Raw genomic sequence first — 19012 nt, forward strand, 5'->3', positions numbered from 1 at the left:
TGCCCACCACTTATGCCACAATAGCTGCATCCTCCACCCGACACGTCCTTATTTTACTGTGTTTTCTTAGCATTTGCTATCTAAAACCGTCCTGTTGATTTCTCTGATCACTTGTTGATTGTCCACAAGAGAGCTGGGACTGTATCACTGCTGTATCCCCAGCACGTGGAAGAGAACGTTGCATTTGTAGATGCCAAGATTTCTGAATGAGCGCGTGCACGCGCTTCGGTAGTGACGCTGGAAGGAAGGGGAAGCGTGATCAAGCATGATGAGGGCTGCCCACACGAAACTCCAGCACCCGATTTCTGCCTTCCCCATGTCAGCAGGTAGCTAAAGAGGTGACCCATCCCTGGGGTGAAGCATTCCCGACGAGTTTGGCTCCTGGGTTAGAGATGAAGAGTCCAATTTTAGAATATGGAGTATCTTGAGGGGCTGAGGGTAGGGTGGGGGCAAGTGTCCTACCTTCGTATGTTTTCCTTGCAGGTCCTTTTCCAGCCACCTGTGGCCTGGCCTGGCTGACCTGTGCCCTGCTAATGAGCACTGAACAGACATGGGTGGGAGTTCTTTGTCAAGCCACCATTTTCCAATTAAGGCTCCAAATAGATTGGCTGGATTCAAGCTGCCATGGGAGCCCACTCCGTAAATAACTGGTGTCAGGGGGCAATTAGATGCTGTCCCAGTTGGATCCCGTGCTGCGGGCCCCAGCGGCCAATTGAAGACATTAATGTCCCATTAAGGAGATGGATGCCTGGTGGCTGGGCTCTCCCTGTTTATCAGCCTGCCGCTGGGTGACTGGGCACTTCTGGCCACGACAAATGATGTCGGCCACTCCGTGGCTAGTGATTTGTGAGGGTTCCTGCTGTAGAACCGGTACCCTGGGTGTGAGAACCACTGAGATCCCTGGCAGAGTAACAGCATGTGATGCATGGAGCCCTGAATGTTGTGTTTTGGCTTTTTTGCTAAAGTCTTAGTTGTTTTTAAGGCAAATGGTGTAAAATGGAACAGGAAGGAAGGGAAGAACTGCAGGGCCCCTTGGTGCACTGTTGAGACTGTCCCTGGTGCTGGCACGTCCCAGGGCTTTGCATGGTGCCTGGCTCACAGCAGGTGGCCAGCATCCTTGAGCAGCTCAGATAGATTTCTCCATCCCGTGGGACTCCCATGCTAGTGACTTAGAGAAAAGATGCTCGTTCCTTCAGCCGACAGTCACCGAGTGCCTGTGACGTGTGAGGTGCCGGGGGGACAGTGGTGAACCACAAACCAGACCCTTTTTTTCATGGAATGGCAGTGTAGTGGGGCAGCCAGCCAGTGAGAGAGCAAATAAACGAACAGAAAAATTTCAGCTGATGACAAGTATTATAAAGAAAATAAAAGTTTATTCATGTCATGACTGAGGACTTAGGAGGCTGATGGTGACTACTTTTGATGGCATGATTCATTCAGGAAAGCTTTTCTAAGGAGATAGCTTTGGAACTGAAACCTGTAAAAGAGCCCTCCATGGGGAGATCCAGAGCATTCTGAGCAGAGAGAAGAAGCATGTGCAAAGGTCCTGAGGCTCCAGAAAGGAGCTTGGCATACTCAAGGAGCAGCAAGGCCAGTGTGGCCAGAGCACAGTGAGCAGTAGGGAAAGTGGTAGGAGGGAGATCTCAGAGGAGACAGGGGGCAGATTGAGAGGGATCTTGCAGGCCCTGGAAAGAAGTTCAGGTTATATTTTAAATGTAGTGGGAAGCCTTTGGTGGGTTTGAAGCTGGGGAGCAGTACATTAAGCTTGAACTTGAACATGTACTTAAATTTGAATGATTGATCATTTTGTGGTGAATGGTTGTGGACCTCTACAGTGAGGCCAGGTGAGAAGATGTTGAAGGCAACAGAGGATGTGACAGCAACGGGGCTCCATCTCAGGCAGCCCCACCTCCCCTTATGCTTGGAGGGGACAGCTGACTTTCTCCTCCCTCTCCTAGGGTTAGAAACAAGATGGAGTTTTCCCACTGTCAGCAGCTCCAGAACTCTTCTGCCAGGTTATCTTGGTTTTAGAACCCAGACCTAAGAGAATTGTTCATCCGCATTTCTTCAGAGGATCCAAGGATGATGTTCTGGAATGTCCCCACACTCCCCTAACTGGTCAAAAATCCCTTCCTTAAGTAGGACCCCAAAGTAGTTTTGTGACCATTAATCCATTTGTTAGTATCTGTTAGAGGGTCTGTGTGTGGTGGGCCTGGGTGCATAGGGGTGTCCATGTGCTGAGCCTGTAGTCATTCGTGATGTAGACAGATGATGGATGGATAGATAGATGATGGATGGATGCATGGATGGATGCACGGATAGAGAGAGAGAGGTGGTGGAGGGATAGATAGATAGATAGATAGATGATGGATGAATAGAGAGAGAGATGATGGATGGTTGGATAGATAGATAGACAGATAATGGATGGATTGATGGATAGATAGATAGAAGATGGATAGACAGATGATAGATGGATGCATGGATAGACAGATAGGTGATGGAGAGATAGATAATGGATGGATAGATAGATAAATAGATGATGGATGGATAGATAGATAGATACACAGATAATGGATGGATGGATAGATAGAAGATGGATAGATAGATGATAGATGGATGGATAGATAGATGATGAATGGATAGATAGATAAACAGATAATGTATGGATGGATGGATGGATAGATAGATGATGGATAGATAGATGATAGGTGATGGATAGATGGATGAGGGATGGATGCATGGATAGACAGATAGATAGGTGATGGAGAGATAGATAGACAATGGATAGATACAGGATGGATGGATAGATATTGAGCACCTGCTATGTGCTCAGCACTGTTTTAGGCACTAGAGATACCCCTGCCCTCATGGAGTTGATGGTCTTGAGCTAGGGAGAAAGACATGAAAATTAGAAGTTGTGATACTCTGCAAAAAATAAAGCTATGACGGGCAAACACAGATAGCAGCACCTCAGTGGCGCCTGTAAACAGGGAAGGCTTCTAAGTAGAGGTGACACCTCAGTCGATATATAGGTGATGAGTAAGAGTTGGCCAGGAGGAGGGTGGGGAAAGGAAAGAAGATTGTTCCAGATAGAGAGGCAGGCGTGGACACCAGATCAGAGTCAAGAGAGAGCCCTTCTCACAGAGGCGCAGAGAGTAATCCAGGGTGGCCTGGAGAGGGGGTGAGTCGAGGGGAGGGAGAGGGCTAGAGACGAAGCTGGAGTCAGACCAAAACGGACCAGACCTTGCAGGACACGGTAAGACACTGGACTTGGGAGCAATGAGGAGCCGAAAAAGATTGTATGTAAAGTAAAAGGATCGGGTTTCTTTAGAAAAATCTCTAAGACTTGAGACCTAGCTTGAATCCTGCTCCCTCATGCGTTTCTTTCTTTAATAAATAGTATTGTTTTAATTCCTACTGTGTTCCAGCTACTGCGCCAGGTACCAGGGGTCCTCAGGAGCAGCCAGTCCCTGCTAATCCACAGGGTGGCAGAAAATGCCAGGATTTCATAATTCTAGGAGGGACAGCCGCCCCTGCAGAAATGTCACAGCAATCGCTACCTCTGTTCCCCTTAGGATGGCTCCTCAATCCTAACGTTTAGGCTCTGGTTCTAAAGACAGAGACTTGAAGCGAGGTGTGAGCCTGTGAATGTATACAAGTGCTCTGGTAGGTGGTAGGCATCGGCACGTGTGTGTTGGATGAACGAATGAATGAATGAGTGAGTTCGTGAGTGAATGAATGGGAGGCAATATATAGAAGAGTGCATAAGAACACAGCCCCTGGGGTCAGACTTCCTGGGTCCCCAGGCTGGCTCTCCCTCTCACTGACCACAGCAAGTTATCTAACTGCTCTGAGCCCGTTTCCTCATCTGTGAAATGAGGATCATGACAAAGGTCTCCTCTTCATGGAGTCGGGAGTATTCAATGAATTGATGCATCCAAGCACTTAGCATTAGGCCTGGTGCACTGGAACCTCTGGGTAAATATTAGCCGTGGAGCTCTGTGTCCTGGGTAAAGGATGGACAGAGTAACTCGTGGCTGGAACACCAGGAGAGTAAACCCACTCCCATTTGCCCTGCGCATATGAAATCTTCTCAGGGGGTAGACATATATACCCACACCTGCGCCCCAGCCTGCACATGCACCCATATCAGAGATGCTGGTCATGGGAAGGAGCTGTGCAAGCCTTACAGTGGCTCACTGTCTGTTATCAGTGTGCCCACGTGCTGTGCGTTCAGAAACACTAAACCTCCTAAGGGAGCAGAAGACCCCTAATTTAAGTTGATTGGAAATAGTAACAGAGCTCAGTATCGGATCTACCCAGTTAATTCATTTTGGGGTCAAGTCATTCACTCATTCCTTCGACCGATATTGATTGAGCGCCTACTGTATGCTAACACAGTGCTTAGGCACCCAGAACGAGCCGTGGACCAGGCCACGGGAGCATTGAGCAGCGAGAGGATGTGTCACAAGTTCTTTCTGGCTACTGGGTGGAGAATAATTGCACACAGCAAAGGTGGAAGGAGGGAAACCAAGAGTGGATTCCTGAGGGGTCGAAGCCACACCACAGCCAGCTGGCTGGCAGGAAGGATGGATGTACAGCCATGGTCCATCCCTGGGGTCCAGCTCAGAATGCTTTAGGGAGGCTGAAGCTGTCTCTTCCTACGAAAGCCATTTGCACTCATGCCAGTGAGAGGCGACGCTGAGGGCTCTCCTTCTTCCTAGCTTATGACAGGGCAGCTCTAAAGCCTGAGCTCCACTCTTGTTCCCAATGACTACACTAAATGGAGATACGTAATCTTGGAAACCAAGGACAAAAGTGGAAACCAGCTGTACCTGTTGAGCGGCGGCGTGTGTGTTTCCTTGGAATGGCCTGCAAGTGGACATTCATTCATTCATTGCGCGTGGTTGGTTTTGTTTCTAAAGCACAAACCATATACTGGGTGTAGGAGGCCCACAGGTTTAATGAACAGGCCTTGTCATCCCCCAGGCTGGGTCTAAATCCTGGATCTTCTGCTTACTACTTGTACAATCTTGAGCAGGTGATTTAGTGGGAGCCTCAGTTTCCTCATCTGTAGAATGGGTATACGACGCCCAATAACCGGGATCCTAGGCCTCTCTGGGACCCAGCACCCTTGTTCCGGCCTAGTGATTTCAGGACTTGCCCTCCTGTTTCAGGTCGGCACCGACTGGGATGCCAAGGAGCGGCTCTTCCGCAACTTTGGAGGTCTCCTGGGGCCCATGGACGAGCCAGTAGGCATGCAGAAGTGGGGGAAAGGCCCCAACGTGACCGTGACCGTCATCTGGGTGGATCCCGTCAACATCATCGCAGCCACCTACGACATCCTGATTGAGTCCACTGCCGAATTCACCCACTACAAGCCCCCTTTGAACTTGCCCCTCAGGCCTGGGGTCTGGACGGTGAAAATTCTCCACCACTGGGTGCCGGTTGCAGAGACCAAGTTCCTCGTTGCACCTCTGACCTTCTCGAATAGACAGCCCATCAAACCGGGTGAGTACTCCCAGTGTCTCTGTGGGGGTAGAGTCCACCCCTCGGGACCTGGTGGGTCCTTCGCCTGGCCAGGCAGTGCTGCTCAGGCATGGGGCATGTGGGCCACCTTCGAGAATAATGCTCTCTGCCCTTGGTATTTTTTTCCTGCTCATTCACCAAAGAGAACCTTCTAATTTTCTACCTTTCTGGTTTTCTACTTGTTTTTGCACACTGAAGTGATGTCACCTCTCTGTGTATTAGATACCTCTTTATTAGATGCTCTCCCATTGGACTTCCAGAAGGCCTGATCATATTTAAGACAAGAAGGGAAATAAACCCAAGCAGATACTGAGTTTCAGCAAATCTTAACTGTTTAAAAAATAATAATTAAAATAGGAATTTCTGGTCATCAAAAATATGATACATTAGATAAAAAGAAATACCCCCTGCTATTGGAAAATACTTGCCACACATAAAAAGAAAAAGTACTTGTGTTCAGAATAGATAAAGAAATCTCATGAATCAGAGCAAACCATGAGTCACAGGCCAAATCCAGCCACTTCCTGTTTTTGTAAATGAAGTTTTATTGGAACAAAGTTGAATGGAACACACCCATTCCTTACACGTTGACTGTGGTTGCTTTGGGACTACAGTGTCAGCGTTGAGTAGTTGCCATGGAGACTGCATGGCCTAAAAAGCCAAAAATATTTACTCTCTGTCCTTTGATAGAAAAAGATGGCCAATCCTTGATAGAAAAGAGAAAAGAAAAAGAGAACATAAATGGCCCACACACATATAAAAAGATGCTCAGCTTCATGAACAAAGAGAGAAATGCAACTTAAAAGCATTTAAAAAGAGATTTCCACTTCATCCCCGCCATGTTGGGAGGTGTGTAAAGGTTAGACAATATCGTGTGGTGATAAGGATGGAGAATGATGAACGTCCATCTAAGGCCGGTGGGAAGGTAAAGTAAGAAAACGAGTTTGGAAAATGGTTTAGCATTTCCTAGTAAAGTTTAACATACACGCACCTTACTGCACAGAAATTCCTCTCCGAGGTATATGCCCAGGAGACTTGTGCAGAAATGGAGCAGAATTATTCCTAATAGCACAGTGTATTATTTCCAGATTCATGTGTCGGTAGAAGGCTGTGGGGAAGTGAAAGGAATTATTAACACGACATCCAGGATGGTGGTTTCCACTGGGCATGGAGGGCGGAGAAGGGGTGTCAGACTCCTAACATGCCTACCTTTTTTTAATTTTTCATCCAAAAGGGTTACTTTTATTTTTCTATTTCCTCCTCTTCTTCTCCTGTCACGGGGAACTTCTTCCTCCTTGCTCAACGCTCCCTCGCTCCAGGAGTAACCACTACCAAGAGTTTAGTGTGCATCCTTCTAGAAGTTTCTCAATGCTTTTACAACATAAATACACAAAATAAATCATGAACACATTGTCATTTTTTAAGAAGAGAGTAATCCATTTTGCTGTGAAACTTGCTTTTTCACTCTCTTTAGTCAGTATACATAAAAACTACCAGCTGCATAGTTTTCCACTGGGTTAATGACCCACAATCTATCTCTCCCCCCATTGGTGGACACATAGCTTTTCTGGTTGTTGTTGTTGTTGGTACAGATAACACTGTAAAGAAGATTCTTGAACCTAAAGTTGTATGTGCCCACGCAGACATCCATAAAATAAGATTCCTAGAAACAGGATTTCCGGGTCTCTCAGTATTTCAAATTGTTCATCTCCATATAACAGATCACAAACCCAGAAGCCAGAAATGCATTACAGCCTCCGTTAGCTAAAAAGAGGTCTGGGCTGGGTGCTATTTAGCCAGTGACACAAGGAGAGAGGGCTGTAAGATGGGGAGGGAGCGCCTGGAGTGTCGAAGTGAACTCCGTCGGCTTCTGCTACCCTCTGTGCTGAGCAGGCAGAAAGATGTAGACCTAACGTTTTCTCAAGATGGAAGTCTGCTTCTCCACTCCTCTATGAAACAGGCAAAAGACAGGCCCTCCAGAACTAGCCAGGCCAGAGCCCACCCACTTAGGGCCCTTGAGTGTCACCTTAAGTAGGTTTTCATCCTTGGCATCCTTAGGGGTTCCCAAAGCCAGATGTGGCAGAGAGGAATGGAAATGGTGGTCTTCTCTCTGCTTCAGATGTACCTGTTAAACAGACAAAGGAGTGGTCCAAAATCCACCCCCACCCAAGTAAAATAACCTGGGCCCATTCACTGGGTCTTGATTTTTCCAGCTTTTTCTCCTGGAGCTCCTAAGGATGGCAGGCTCTTCCCACCCATGCCCAGGATGAGCCAGGGGTCCCTTTACCCCTCTGGAAGCAACCCCCGTATCGTCGGTAATTGTATCTGTTAACGATGTCCCAATGACAGGGAACACGAAGGTGGAAGCGATGCAATTTGTAAAATGACTCATCAAGACTAATTTGCTACTGATGCGTCCCTAGTAATCTCAAGAAATCTGATGAGGTGGAATTGAGGAAAATTTAATTATAGAGGCGAGCATTGCGGGCTGAGGCTGTAATAGCATTTCCCACATTAACCTCATTTTTCATAAGGGTTTTCTGCATCAACCACAATATTTGGTTCCCAGCGTTCAAACGTTTGTTAGCTGCTCTTTTCACTTGGAACGTCCTGCTTTTTGTCAGTTGGGATGTCTCCCCACTCCCCAGCCTCCTGTCTCTGCAGAGATGGAGGCATCAACAGGCTCTGGTAGAGAAATCAAGAGCTGAACCAAAGAAAGCACAGACTCTTCCCCTGGCAGATGGTACAAGCGCTGCCCACCCTGTCTGCTAGCATCAGGGAAAGGTGGGCTGGGGCCAGATTTATAAATACGGTCCCAACTAACTTGAAAGAGAGGAGCTCTGCTAAATCATAGCAAGACAGGATATGTGCTCACGCATGCTAGTCTCCTTTCTCCCACCTGTTCCCCTCTGAGCCTTAGAGCCCTCAGCGTCCTGGGCCTTGGGAGCTGAAGGAATGACTTTCTTGGCTGTGTTAGTCAAGGCATGCTTTCAATTCAACTGAGTTTTCCCATTGCTTTTAGAAGGGCAGGCATACGTTCTTTCTTCCTCCTTCTTCCCCTCTCAGGACCATACCAATTAGAAAATAGCCTGCGGATTATCCAGGCTTTCCTGGTGGCCACTGAGAGTGACAGTTGCCATCAAGCAAACAGGAGACATCATCTTCTGAGCCCTGCATTGTCTCAGAAAGAGGTTTCTTCTAACCCTAGCTATCTGCAGTATAGCAAAAGCTGATTTGATAAAATGCAACTCACCAGAACCACTGGCCAGTCTTTTTTAAAAATACATTCTTGGGGCTGGCCCGGTGGCATGGTGGTTAAGTTTGTGTACTCCGCTTTGGCGGCCTGGGATTCGCGGGTTCAGATCCCCAGCGTGGACCTACACACCACTCATCAAGCCATGTATAGAGGCATCTCGCATACAAACTAGAGAAAGATTGGCACAGATGTTAGCTCAGGGCCAATCTTCCTCACCAATATATATATATCACCAAATATATATATATATATATATATATTCTTGTATTTGGCAATAAAATGAGTGGGAACTTCTTCAAAATAGAAACATCTAGTTTCTTTCCTCCAGCCTAAACGTCTGCGCCTTCTCCTTCCCCATCTTTAAGCTCCAGAAACAGTCACAGTCTGTCTCATTTGTATATTACTTTACTGTTTACAAAGCACGTGAACTTCTGTCTCAGCCTCTCGCCAGCCTTGCGGGTCTAACTGGTGCAAGGATGAGTATCCCCATTTTACAGAGGGGGGAACCAAGTCTTTGAAAGACTGCCTCCCAAATTAAAAAATAAAATAAAATGAAAAACCATTGCTTTAGCTTCCAGCGGGCAGACGAGCCTGTGTTACAGTATCGTGATAACAAGTGCTCGCTTTGGACTCAGCCAGTCCTGGATTTCACCCCAGACCTGTCTCTAACAAGAGCTGCCTCTGTTTCCCCATCTGTGAAATAGGGATGATAAACCAGCCCTGTAGTTTTCTGTGTGTGCATATGCCTATGGTTTTGAGGATTGTATACTAACACCAACATTAACGATCCCAGCTCAGCTTTTCCCAGCCCTTGGTACATGCCGGGCGCCATTTTAAGCACTTTCTATGAGTCGACACGTTTCATCATTGCAAACAGAGCTATGAGGAAGGTATTAGTACTCCACCTATTTTATTGATGAGGAAACTGAGGCACGGGCATTGAAGTCAGAAGTCACATCCCTGGTGTGTGGGACTTGCGGACCCCTGACTGCAGTCTCTGTGCTGTCGTGTGATGCCCTGGTGCTCAGCAGGGCGGAGCTGTTAGGAGAGCCAGCTGGACCTCCCACCCACCCACTCTGGTCCAAGCTGCCTGCATCCCAGGACTCCTTGCTATGGTCCCTTCACGCACCACGTCGTGGATGGAAGCTGAAATCCATGCCTTATGCAGAGTTCATGGTGGGCACTCAGCAGCCAAGAGCAGGGCTCCTCACAGGCTTTGAGGTCAACAGAACCCACCTCAGACCCCGGCTCCCACTCTCACTATCTGGGTGACTTGGGGAAGGTGCTTCATGAGGCCCCATGCTCACTGTTCCCTGTGCCTGAGAGTCTCTTCCCCAAGATCTGCATGTGGCATCTTCTTTCACATTGATCAGCACTCAGCTCAGAGGTCACCTCCTCGGAGAGGTCTCCCCTACTCACCCCATCTAAGCACCCTCATCACTCTCTGACCCCGGGGCCAGCAAGCTCTTACCATAAAGGGCTAGATAGTGAATATTTGGGGCTTTGTGGGCCACATGCAGTGTCTGTCTCAACTACTCAGCTCGCTGTGGTAACACACAAGCAGCCATAGGCAATAGGTACACCAATGGGCATAGTCACGTTCCAATAAAACTTTATTTACAACAACAGGTGGTGGGCCGGATTCGGCCCAAGGTTTGCCACCCCCCTGCACTGACTCAGTAGCCTATTTATTCCCCTCATCACACTTAGCACTGAGTGAAACGATCTTATTTATTTACTGGTTTATTTCTTTATTGTCCTCAGTCTCCCCCCACTGGTGTGTGGTCTCCTTGACTGTCTGGTTCGCTCCACCACACAGAATGGAGCCTAGCACTTCGTAAATCTTTTATCAAATAAATAAATGAATGAATGCCTTGCAGATGGTAGATATCTAGAAAATATGTGTTGAATGCATGTCTTGCACAAGGGTGTTTAAAGTGTGTATTGGATAAATGAATGTCTGGACTATTGGAAGTGCTCCTTAAGGGTGTGTTGAATGAATATATGAATGAACCACGCCCTGCACAAAGTGGGCTCATAACTGTTGAAGGAATGCCCTCGCTGGCTCAGTCCCTTCATCCGTGCGATGGGATGGATTGCTGAAAGATTTCCCCCGAGATTGTGGCGTGAATTGAATGGTGATGCCAAGCACCCAGCGGTCTCAGGCCCCCCGCGGGTGCCCAGTTCTGGCCCTTCTAAGAATGTCATTGTTCCCTTTGGCTTTCAGAGGAGGCGTTGAAGCTGCACAACGGGCCCCCCCGCAGCGCCTACATGGAGCAGAGCTTTCAGAGCCTGAACCCCGTGCTCAGTCTGCCTGTCAGCCCCGCGCAGGTGGAGCAGGCTCGCAGGAACGCGGCCTCCTCCGGCGCCGTGCTGGAGCGCTGGCTGGACTCGCTGGTGGGCGGGATGTGGACCGCCATGGACATCTGTGCCACGGGCCCCACCGCCTGCCCAGTCATGCAGACCTGCAGCCAGACAGCCTGGAGCTCCTTTAGCCCCGACCCCAAGTCAGAGCTGGGGGCGGTCAAACCAGATGGCCGGCTCAGGTAGCACCGGGCACGCATGGGCCGTGGTGGATCTCAAAGGGAAAGCAGCCAGAGGGCTGGTGGGGCCTGGACCCTGGCCTCCAACCCCCGGGGGTGCCTTTTGTGAGAGGGGGCCCTCCTGGCCATAGAATGATGGAGAAGGAAGATTTGGAGGCCAAAGCAGGGTCTGCCACTGACCTGCATTTGGCAATCTGGCCACTGGGGGCGGGGATGGCTCAGTCCCGGCGCCATGGTGGTCTTACCTCTTCTGGTTGATCCTCAAGTCCTATAGGTTCCTTGTCTTCCCCGTCCGATGACCCGACCCCCGCCCCCAGACAAGAGATTCTCAAACTTTTATTTTGAGCAGCAGAACTTTGTTTACCAAGCGCAGTCGTAAGTAAAAGTTGGAGGTGCAGATGATATCCAGGCTGCTCTGGTTGAAGCTGGGGAGTGTGAGGTTCTTTCTCAAAGCTCAGCCCACCGGGTGGTCCCTTTGCCAAGGGCATCTCCTAAGGTACCTCGTCAGAACCCAAGGGCTCTGCAAAGCCCAGTTGGAAAGCACTGCCCAGGTGGTAGGTTATCTTCAGCCCCGCCCTTCGGCTCATCTTCCTGCCTCTCTGGGCCAGGAAACCCTTGTGCCAGCCCTCAAGGACAGGGCACTGACAGCCACGCGCATGGGCCCCTCCCCCGGCAGGTCGTAGGCTCCGGAGGGCTCTGAGCCTCCCACCAGCCCTTCTCGGGTTGTCGGGTTGAGCCGTCCTCCTTAGTAACTAGATGAGCAGGAAAGCCTTTTGATGTGACATGGCCATCGTCCACCCAAAATGTGACTGCCAGATGTCCAGGGCACCCTCCCTCAAGGCAGAAATGAGAGGATGCTTATGAGCATGAGCGTCCAGTCTCCCAGCCATTCACAGGCCAGGAGACCAAGACCATGACTTCTTTGATCATGGACAGTGGGAACTTGGGGGACCATGGCCATGCAACTCACATAGACTGTTTGGAGCAAACCTCCTGAGCTGGACAACACAGCAATACCCGTCGTCGCCTGCCTGAGCCCTTCCATTCCGAGGTCGGGCACTCCAGACCTTTGTGAGTGCACACTCGACCTTTGTGAGATGCACACTCGGTGCTGTTGGGAGTGACCAAACCGCAGGGACCAGACTTTTCACATCCAGGAAAAAGCATTTCAGATTTGGTTTTTAAATTCATGCCCTTCCTTATCCGAGGTGCCAACGGGCCCGTCTGACCTACAGCGTCAAAATGGGAAACTGGTTCTTTACAACCTAAACGATAGTATTATTCCAATTGCTTGAGTGACCGGAAACCTGAAGGGTGTCCTTGCCATGTGCCCCTTGGAGGGCTACCCCTGCTCATCGGGCAGCCCTGCTGCCAGAGGCCCCTCTTCCTCCTCTGATCCCACCCTCCCCCAAAGGACAGGTTTCCCTTGGCAAAGTCCCACCCTGGTTGCATACTGTCCTTCCCGTGGAGAGCCAGGCCTCATGTTTCTCTCCTGTGTGGGTTCAAAGGTACTGCAGTCCACTCCCGATGACCTGACAGCTGTTGCCCCCTAAACTGCCCCCGCCCCTCCCAGCAAGGCAGGATGTCCTGTGGGCAATGGAGGATAGAGAGAAGGGACACTTTAGATATTTATTATTTATATGTTTTAGTCAATGACTAATTAGTAGGTGCTGTTTTGCAGCTTGTCAATTATGTTATCTTACTAACTGAAGCTGCCTTTATTCACAAAAGGCCCCCTCTCCCCAGCCCTTCCCCCCACCTCCTCCCCATTCCCTCGTGTCTGTCTTTCTCTCTTTGTATCTCTCTCTCTGTTTCTCTCTGTGTCTGCCCTACATTCTCCTTGTCCTCAGAGAAAAGCAGATGTGACACCAACAGGAGAAAGCTGTGGCCAGCATCATCCACTGGCTTAAAGTGGGGTGCCCTTGGGAACATTGGAGCCTTGCTTTTCCTCAGGCAGGCTGTTAGCCTCATCTGGCCCTCCAGTTTGGGGTGGGGGTTGGGATTCCTGAGCCATCCCTGCTTCTTGCATTGCTGACCCTCAATGGCCAGTCTAACCATGGGCCTCCATGTGACGTGACAAGGTGACCCAAGGAAACAGGCTCCTTCCAAGCCCGTGAGGAGGAGAGACCCATTTTAGGAATAGGGTGGGTGTCCTACCTGGCCAGGAGAGCCCAGGAGAGAGCCACCGTCAGCAGTGGTCCCAGTGACTTCAGAGTGGCTTTCTCAGAAAGCCCCTATGCTCTCTAAATGGATTTACAAACTCTGTGGGAGCCAGGAGGCCCGAGCCACATCCTCTCTCTCTGCCCTCAGCCTCTGCCTCTGGCCAGGATCTCCCTGAGCCTGCCGAAGCTGCCCAGGGGTCTCCCTTTTCACCCTCCTCGCCAGACCCTGTGTTTTCCACGGGGTCATCTGCAGTGGCTTTGGGGGCTCAGCCCTGGCACGTCCCCATGCACAGTGCGAGCCTACAGACTCCAAGATGGCGCCCCTCCTGCACCCACTGGCACTGCTGACTTTTCTTCATCCTGGAACAAGTGGAGAAGAGGCAGAGCTGGCTTCCTCTGGGGATGATCCCCAACCCCTTCCTGTCCCGGGCTTCACTCCCCAGTCCCTGCAAGGAACTAGGGATGCTGAGCAGTCACACAGGGTGTTCCTTTGTGATCTCTGTTTTTGGACCAGACATTAACTTTGTGGCTGTTACATTGGTTAAAAAAACAAGAGAAAGAACTCCAAACACAGCCCGGGATGATTTGAAAAAAAGGCGATGTTTCCCCAGGGAAAATAGTTTACCTCTCTTTTTTTTTTTTTTATCTGCCAGAGAATGACTGACTTGTTAGAGGCCATGGGTCAGGCAGCTTGAGACCATGCTCTCTGGAAACCCTGTTACGGTCTGCAGAAGCATAGCGACTGCGGCCGAGTCACTGACCAGGTCCCGGGACCTCAGGAGGGCTCAGAGGGGACTCGGGGGTCCGTTTCGGGGGAGTAGGAAGCAGTCAATAGGCTGCGGCCCTCTGTACGATTTCCCAGCCAGCCCGGGGATATTTAGGCAGAAATGGAGCTCAGGAGGCAGACGACTTTCCCAATTGCCACTTCCTGGGCCCTGCACAGAGCAGCGTGTCCCCAAGGAGGACGGGAGCAATTTCCCAGGGCCCCACGTTTTAACCAGTTGCACCCACTCCTCCCTTATGGACAAAAGCCTTTCTGGTCGGATCAGAAGTCATTCTGACTTCATTTCCCATTGTTAGTTTAATTTTTAAGATGCAAGTGGAGTTTAGAGAGGATGAGCAAGACCACACAAGCGCCCCCAGGAGAGGTGGATTACAGCTACTCTGGGCACGTGCCTGGGTTGTGTGGATCATGCCTCCTTCTGGTTCCCTAGTTTACAGGTGCAAGGAGGACACTGGCTGAAACACTGATCTTATTGCCGAGTGAATGCAGAGGACAGGAGAGAAGTAGCTGCTGGGTGTGGGGCGTGAGCAAAGACCCCTTTCACAGCCAAGTTCACGGGGAACTCAGGACACACACTCCCCCTCCCAGCATCCAAGGGAGGTATACCAGAAACAGCTGTTGGCAAAGGCCGCACTCTGTGGGAGGGGTCACAAATGTCTGTGGGGTCCAGGACACTAACATATTGGTATAAGACAATAGGGAGTTGTGGGGACTGTAGTCTGCTGGCGTGCACATGACACATCCCAAAAGAGTCTGTCACTGCAGGTAAGAATGCAGGCACAGTGTAGCGGAATCTTCCAGAAACCCACATTTTTATAGGAAATTTGATTGTTTAAGTGTCGGCAATGATTTTCTTTTTGAGTATGGGCAAAGAGCCTGTGCGCGGCCAGCAACCTGTGCTCTCTGCAGAGGCGGTTTACAATGAGATTAGGCGTTGCCCTCACTGGTGGAGGAGAAAAGAATGGGCAAAGAGAATAGCTCATGTTGAACTCTGAAGGGTCATTCCCGACCCAAACTTCCGGTGAGAACAGGCTTGTTCAGCTTTCCTGGTCCCAAGACAGTTGTGCTAAAGGGAACATGGAACAGAATTTGGAGACCCTGACTGCTGCCCCATAGACATAAGGGGGTCCAAGTGCCTGGGTCCATGCCTTCCAGAATTCCGTCCTGTCCAGACAGAGATGTCAAGGGGAGGATCCAGGGAGAGGGGATGGCGTGTCAAACAGCCTGACTCTCCAGATCCCAAGTTTTAGCAGCCACCTTGCCACATCTCTGGAAGCCTCTTTGGAAGCATCCTGGAGCTGTGCGCGGTCATGGGGTGTCTTCTTTGCTTCTGCCTCTGTCACCTTCCTTTGCCCATGGGTCTGGCACAGGCGCTACCTCATTGTGTCTGCTGAGAAGTTTACCTGGGTGGGAAATACAGGGGTCCAAAATGTGCTTGAGCTGAATGTACGATCTATGCAAATTCTCCCTCTCTTTCTCTCTCTGTCTCTGTCTCTCTCAGAAGTATTTTTTTTACCTTGCAGACAAAGATACTGTATTGGCCCCTCTTAAGACTGAGGCTGGCTTTCAGGCGCCACCTGTGTCTACCCCTCACATTGTCTTTGGTTTTGTCCTCACCAAGCCCCACGTGGGGAGAACGTGACCCTCCCTTGCCCCTGCACCGGGCTGCGAGTACTCCAGCTGCCACGGCCCACAGACCCCACCAGAAAGCAGGTTCTGCCTCTTGCCACCCCCATTCCTAACTCCATCTTCTCCATTCCTCGTGTTCCTCTGACTTCCTTATCCTCCTCCCCCTCCCCCATAAAAGCCTTAGGTTCCTCCTTTATGAAATGTGGCCTTAAAATTATTTTTGGAAAGCTGACCACCCTCTGCCTCCCATTTCCGCCAACATCCGAGAAGAAAGAGCATCTTGAAGCTTTGGTGGCCACCTCGTAAGCGAGGTGCTGCCCATCTGTCGTTTGCGGATGCGATAGAAATTGCTTAGAAGCGTCGTCTTCAAGAAAAATATTCTTAGATTTTACCTCTGGGTAAAATGATGGCTTGGGTGCTCATCTAAACCTCAGCCAGGTCCTGAAACACTCCGAGAGCACTTTGCAACTCTAATGGGCTGGCTTAATTACTGGCAGAGTGCTCACATCGGCTTTCCAACCCGCCCCGTCCCCCAAAGACTTGGTGACTTTCTGTACTTCATTCAGGGGTAAATAGGAGACTTTCTCAATTTATCGCTTCATTCTTCCCGCCTGGAAAGTGATAGCATTAACTATTCCCAGCGGATGGGCAGTGTTTTCAAAGGGATCTCGTGTTCCCGATTTTCAGAGCCCGCCTTTTCCCTCCCATCGCTCCAGGGCTGATGGAGGCCAAAGACAACCCCAAGGTTTTCATAGGAAATTCACTGGAATCGAGCGCAATCGTCCTTGTAGTCCTTCCATCTTTTTTTTTTTTAATATTATGTCGTCAATAGCATTTGTTTGGGTATTTTTTGTTAGAGGCCTCACAATAAGTTATTACCGTCCCCCTCATTTTTTTTCAAAGACATGTTGTGATATAGTTTTTAAAAATGACTATTTTGTTATAGATCATAATATGCATAAAGCTGTACAGAAATATTTTGTAATGTATTGATTTTAAAAAAGAGAGAATCTGTAAATAAAGTTTTAAAAAAAAGAGAGAATTCAAACGGCACACACTGAAAGATGTAGATATTTTGCTATTTATTTAAAGGAGTATTTTAAGAGATATTGAACTATCTGAAATTGACCAGTAATAAAAATTCCAATCATCCGAATGCTTTTCCTCGCGGTAGAAAATGTGAGTCTCAGACAATTGCACTACCCGCCCATTTTTGCACCTGTTCTGTCTTTTCATTTAGCAGAAAAACAACAACGAAATTGTGCCTTAGCTGTATTTTTTTGTCTAGGGGAGTTTGTTTCTGTCTGACAAAGCAAAATTTTTTGCAGAAAACAGTGGATGTATTAAATACTGTATCATACCAAAAACACGGCAGGTGTATATAAATGCTTTCTGTCATACTGTGTTTTCAGATGCAGAATTTTAAAATAAAAAAAAAAAATACTGTCTTTATGGAACAGTGGCCCTGTGGCTTCTTTTCAGCAACGTCATGCATCTTCACGCAATCTTCTATTCTCTTTCCTTCGCTGCCCTGTCCGTCCCCTGGTATTAGAGTGACTATATAATTTGTCATCCAAACTGCGTTACTTTTGAGAATAAATGGGCACCAAGTGGATGGATTGCTGAGACCGCAGGCATAAATTGAGCCTCTCCTGGGAAAACCCGATGTGTGGACACACGCCCTAATCAAGCCCGCTGTCATCTCTCAACTAGACTATTGCAACACCCTCCTGTAAAAGATTCCCCTGGGTGAGGAAGACGTAAATGGTTTTAAACCCTTTTTTAAGTGGAGGATAGCGAGGAGGGACTGCCATTCAAAGTGGTCGACAGTTTTATACACCCTACCGGCTGACTGTGTAGCAAACCAGTTTCCCCTGCCTCCTCACCACACAGTTAGACTACATTTCCCAGACTTCCTGGCTCTTAGGGGTGGTCATGTGACCAACTTATGGCCAATGGAATGTGGGTGGAAAGGATGGAAGGCACTTCTAGACCTGGCCCAGAAAACGTTCCATGAGAGCCTCCTCTCTTTCTCCTTCCCCGTTTACTAGCTCAAGTGTTTTGAATCATCTTGATTTGGGGCATTTATTAGTTAGTCTATTCTATTGCTCTTCTTGAAACCTCACATAGCTCTCAACTTAGAGGAAGGCAGAGCCACAATATAGGAGGAGCCGGGCCCTCAGATAGCCACATGGAAGGCCACCTGACTACTCGCCACTATTTGATGATGACATGAAAATAAATAACCATACATTGTGTTATGCCACTGAGAATTTATCTGTTACAGCAGCTAGCCTTACCTTAAGTAATACATCCAGAAATGGAAACTCAGATTTCCCGTGGGAAAGTCCAAATTTCAGCCCCGCTATTCCATAGGTAAAGATTCAGAGACTCGGATAGGTCAAGTGATTTGCCCAGAGCTACCAAGATATTAGCATCATGGTAGCATCCTCATTAGAACTAGAACCAAGGTTTCCTATCCCCAGTGAGACCTTCTCAAGTCATTAGGAGGACTGGGTCTCCATCCTTCGGTTGGTCTCATGACGATGTCTATATGTGGCCCCTGAAGGCCGTGGGTAGAGAGTACCCAGGTGGCTGGGTTGTGGAGATGCCTTAATTCACTCTTCAAAATCCTCAAAGGCAAAGAGTGGTACTAAGACCCGGATGGGACTTTATGGCTAGAACAAAATAGGCTGGAGAAGGTAAGTGACTGTATTTGGAAAGATGGATGGACCCTGGATCCATCTGCCAAAAGCCTTTTTCCAGTCTGACCTTATAGCCAATCTCCCCCCTCTGCCCAAAGAGAAGTTCTCAAAAAGAGGGGTTGATTGCAAGGGAAGGACAAATTTCTCAAATCTCCCCAGGGAGAAGGATCATATATATGTGTGTGTGTGTGTGTGTGTGTGTGTGTGTGTCTCGTTCACTGTGGGGTTCCCAGCACTTACAGCACGTCCAGAGTCTGGGCACTCAATGAGTCTTTAATGAATGAGGCCGTCTCTCTTAATTAATTAACATCTGTGCGTGGGGTCATTTGTCCAAGGTGCTGTCTTTACATCTAACATTTGATTGATAATATTTTGTAAAACTTGGGTTATTGTAAAGTAAACAG

At 48.9% G+C, this 19012-nt stretch overlaps 1 protein-coding gene across 1 annotated transcript in view; it reads left to right on the plus strand.

Moving 5' to 3' along the window:
• Positions 1–17360, plus strand: part of XYLT1 (xylosyltransferase 1) — a 207643-nt gene extending 190283 nt beyond the window's left edge. Inside the window, exons 11-12 of the mRNA XM_046666397.1 lie at positions 5178–5511; positions 11013–17360. Coding sequence (XP_046522353.1) covers positions 5178–5511; positions 11013–11335 — 657 coding nt within the window. The 3' untranslated portion in view covers positions 11336–17360. The remainder of the gene's footprint in view (positions 1–5177; positions 5512–11012) is intronic.
• The last annotated feature ends 1652 nt before the right edge of the window (positions 17361–19012 follow it).

The sequence above is a fragment of the Equus quagga genome, chromosome 7 (assembly GCF_021613505.1).
Source record: "Equus quagga isolate Etosha38 chromosome 7, UCLA_HA_Equagga_1.0, whole genome shotgun sequence".
NCBI classification, from domain to species: Eukaryota; Metazoa; Chordata; class Mammalia; order Perissodactyla; family Equidae; genus Equus; species Equus quagga.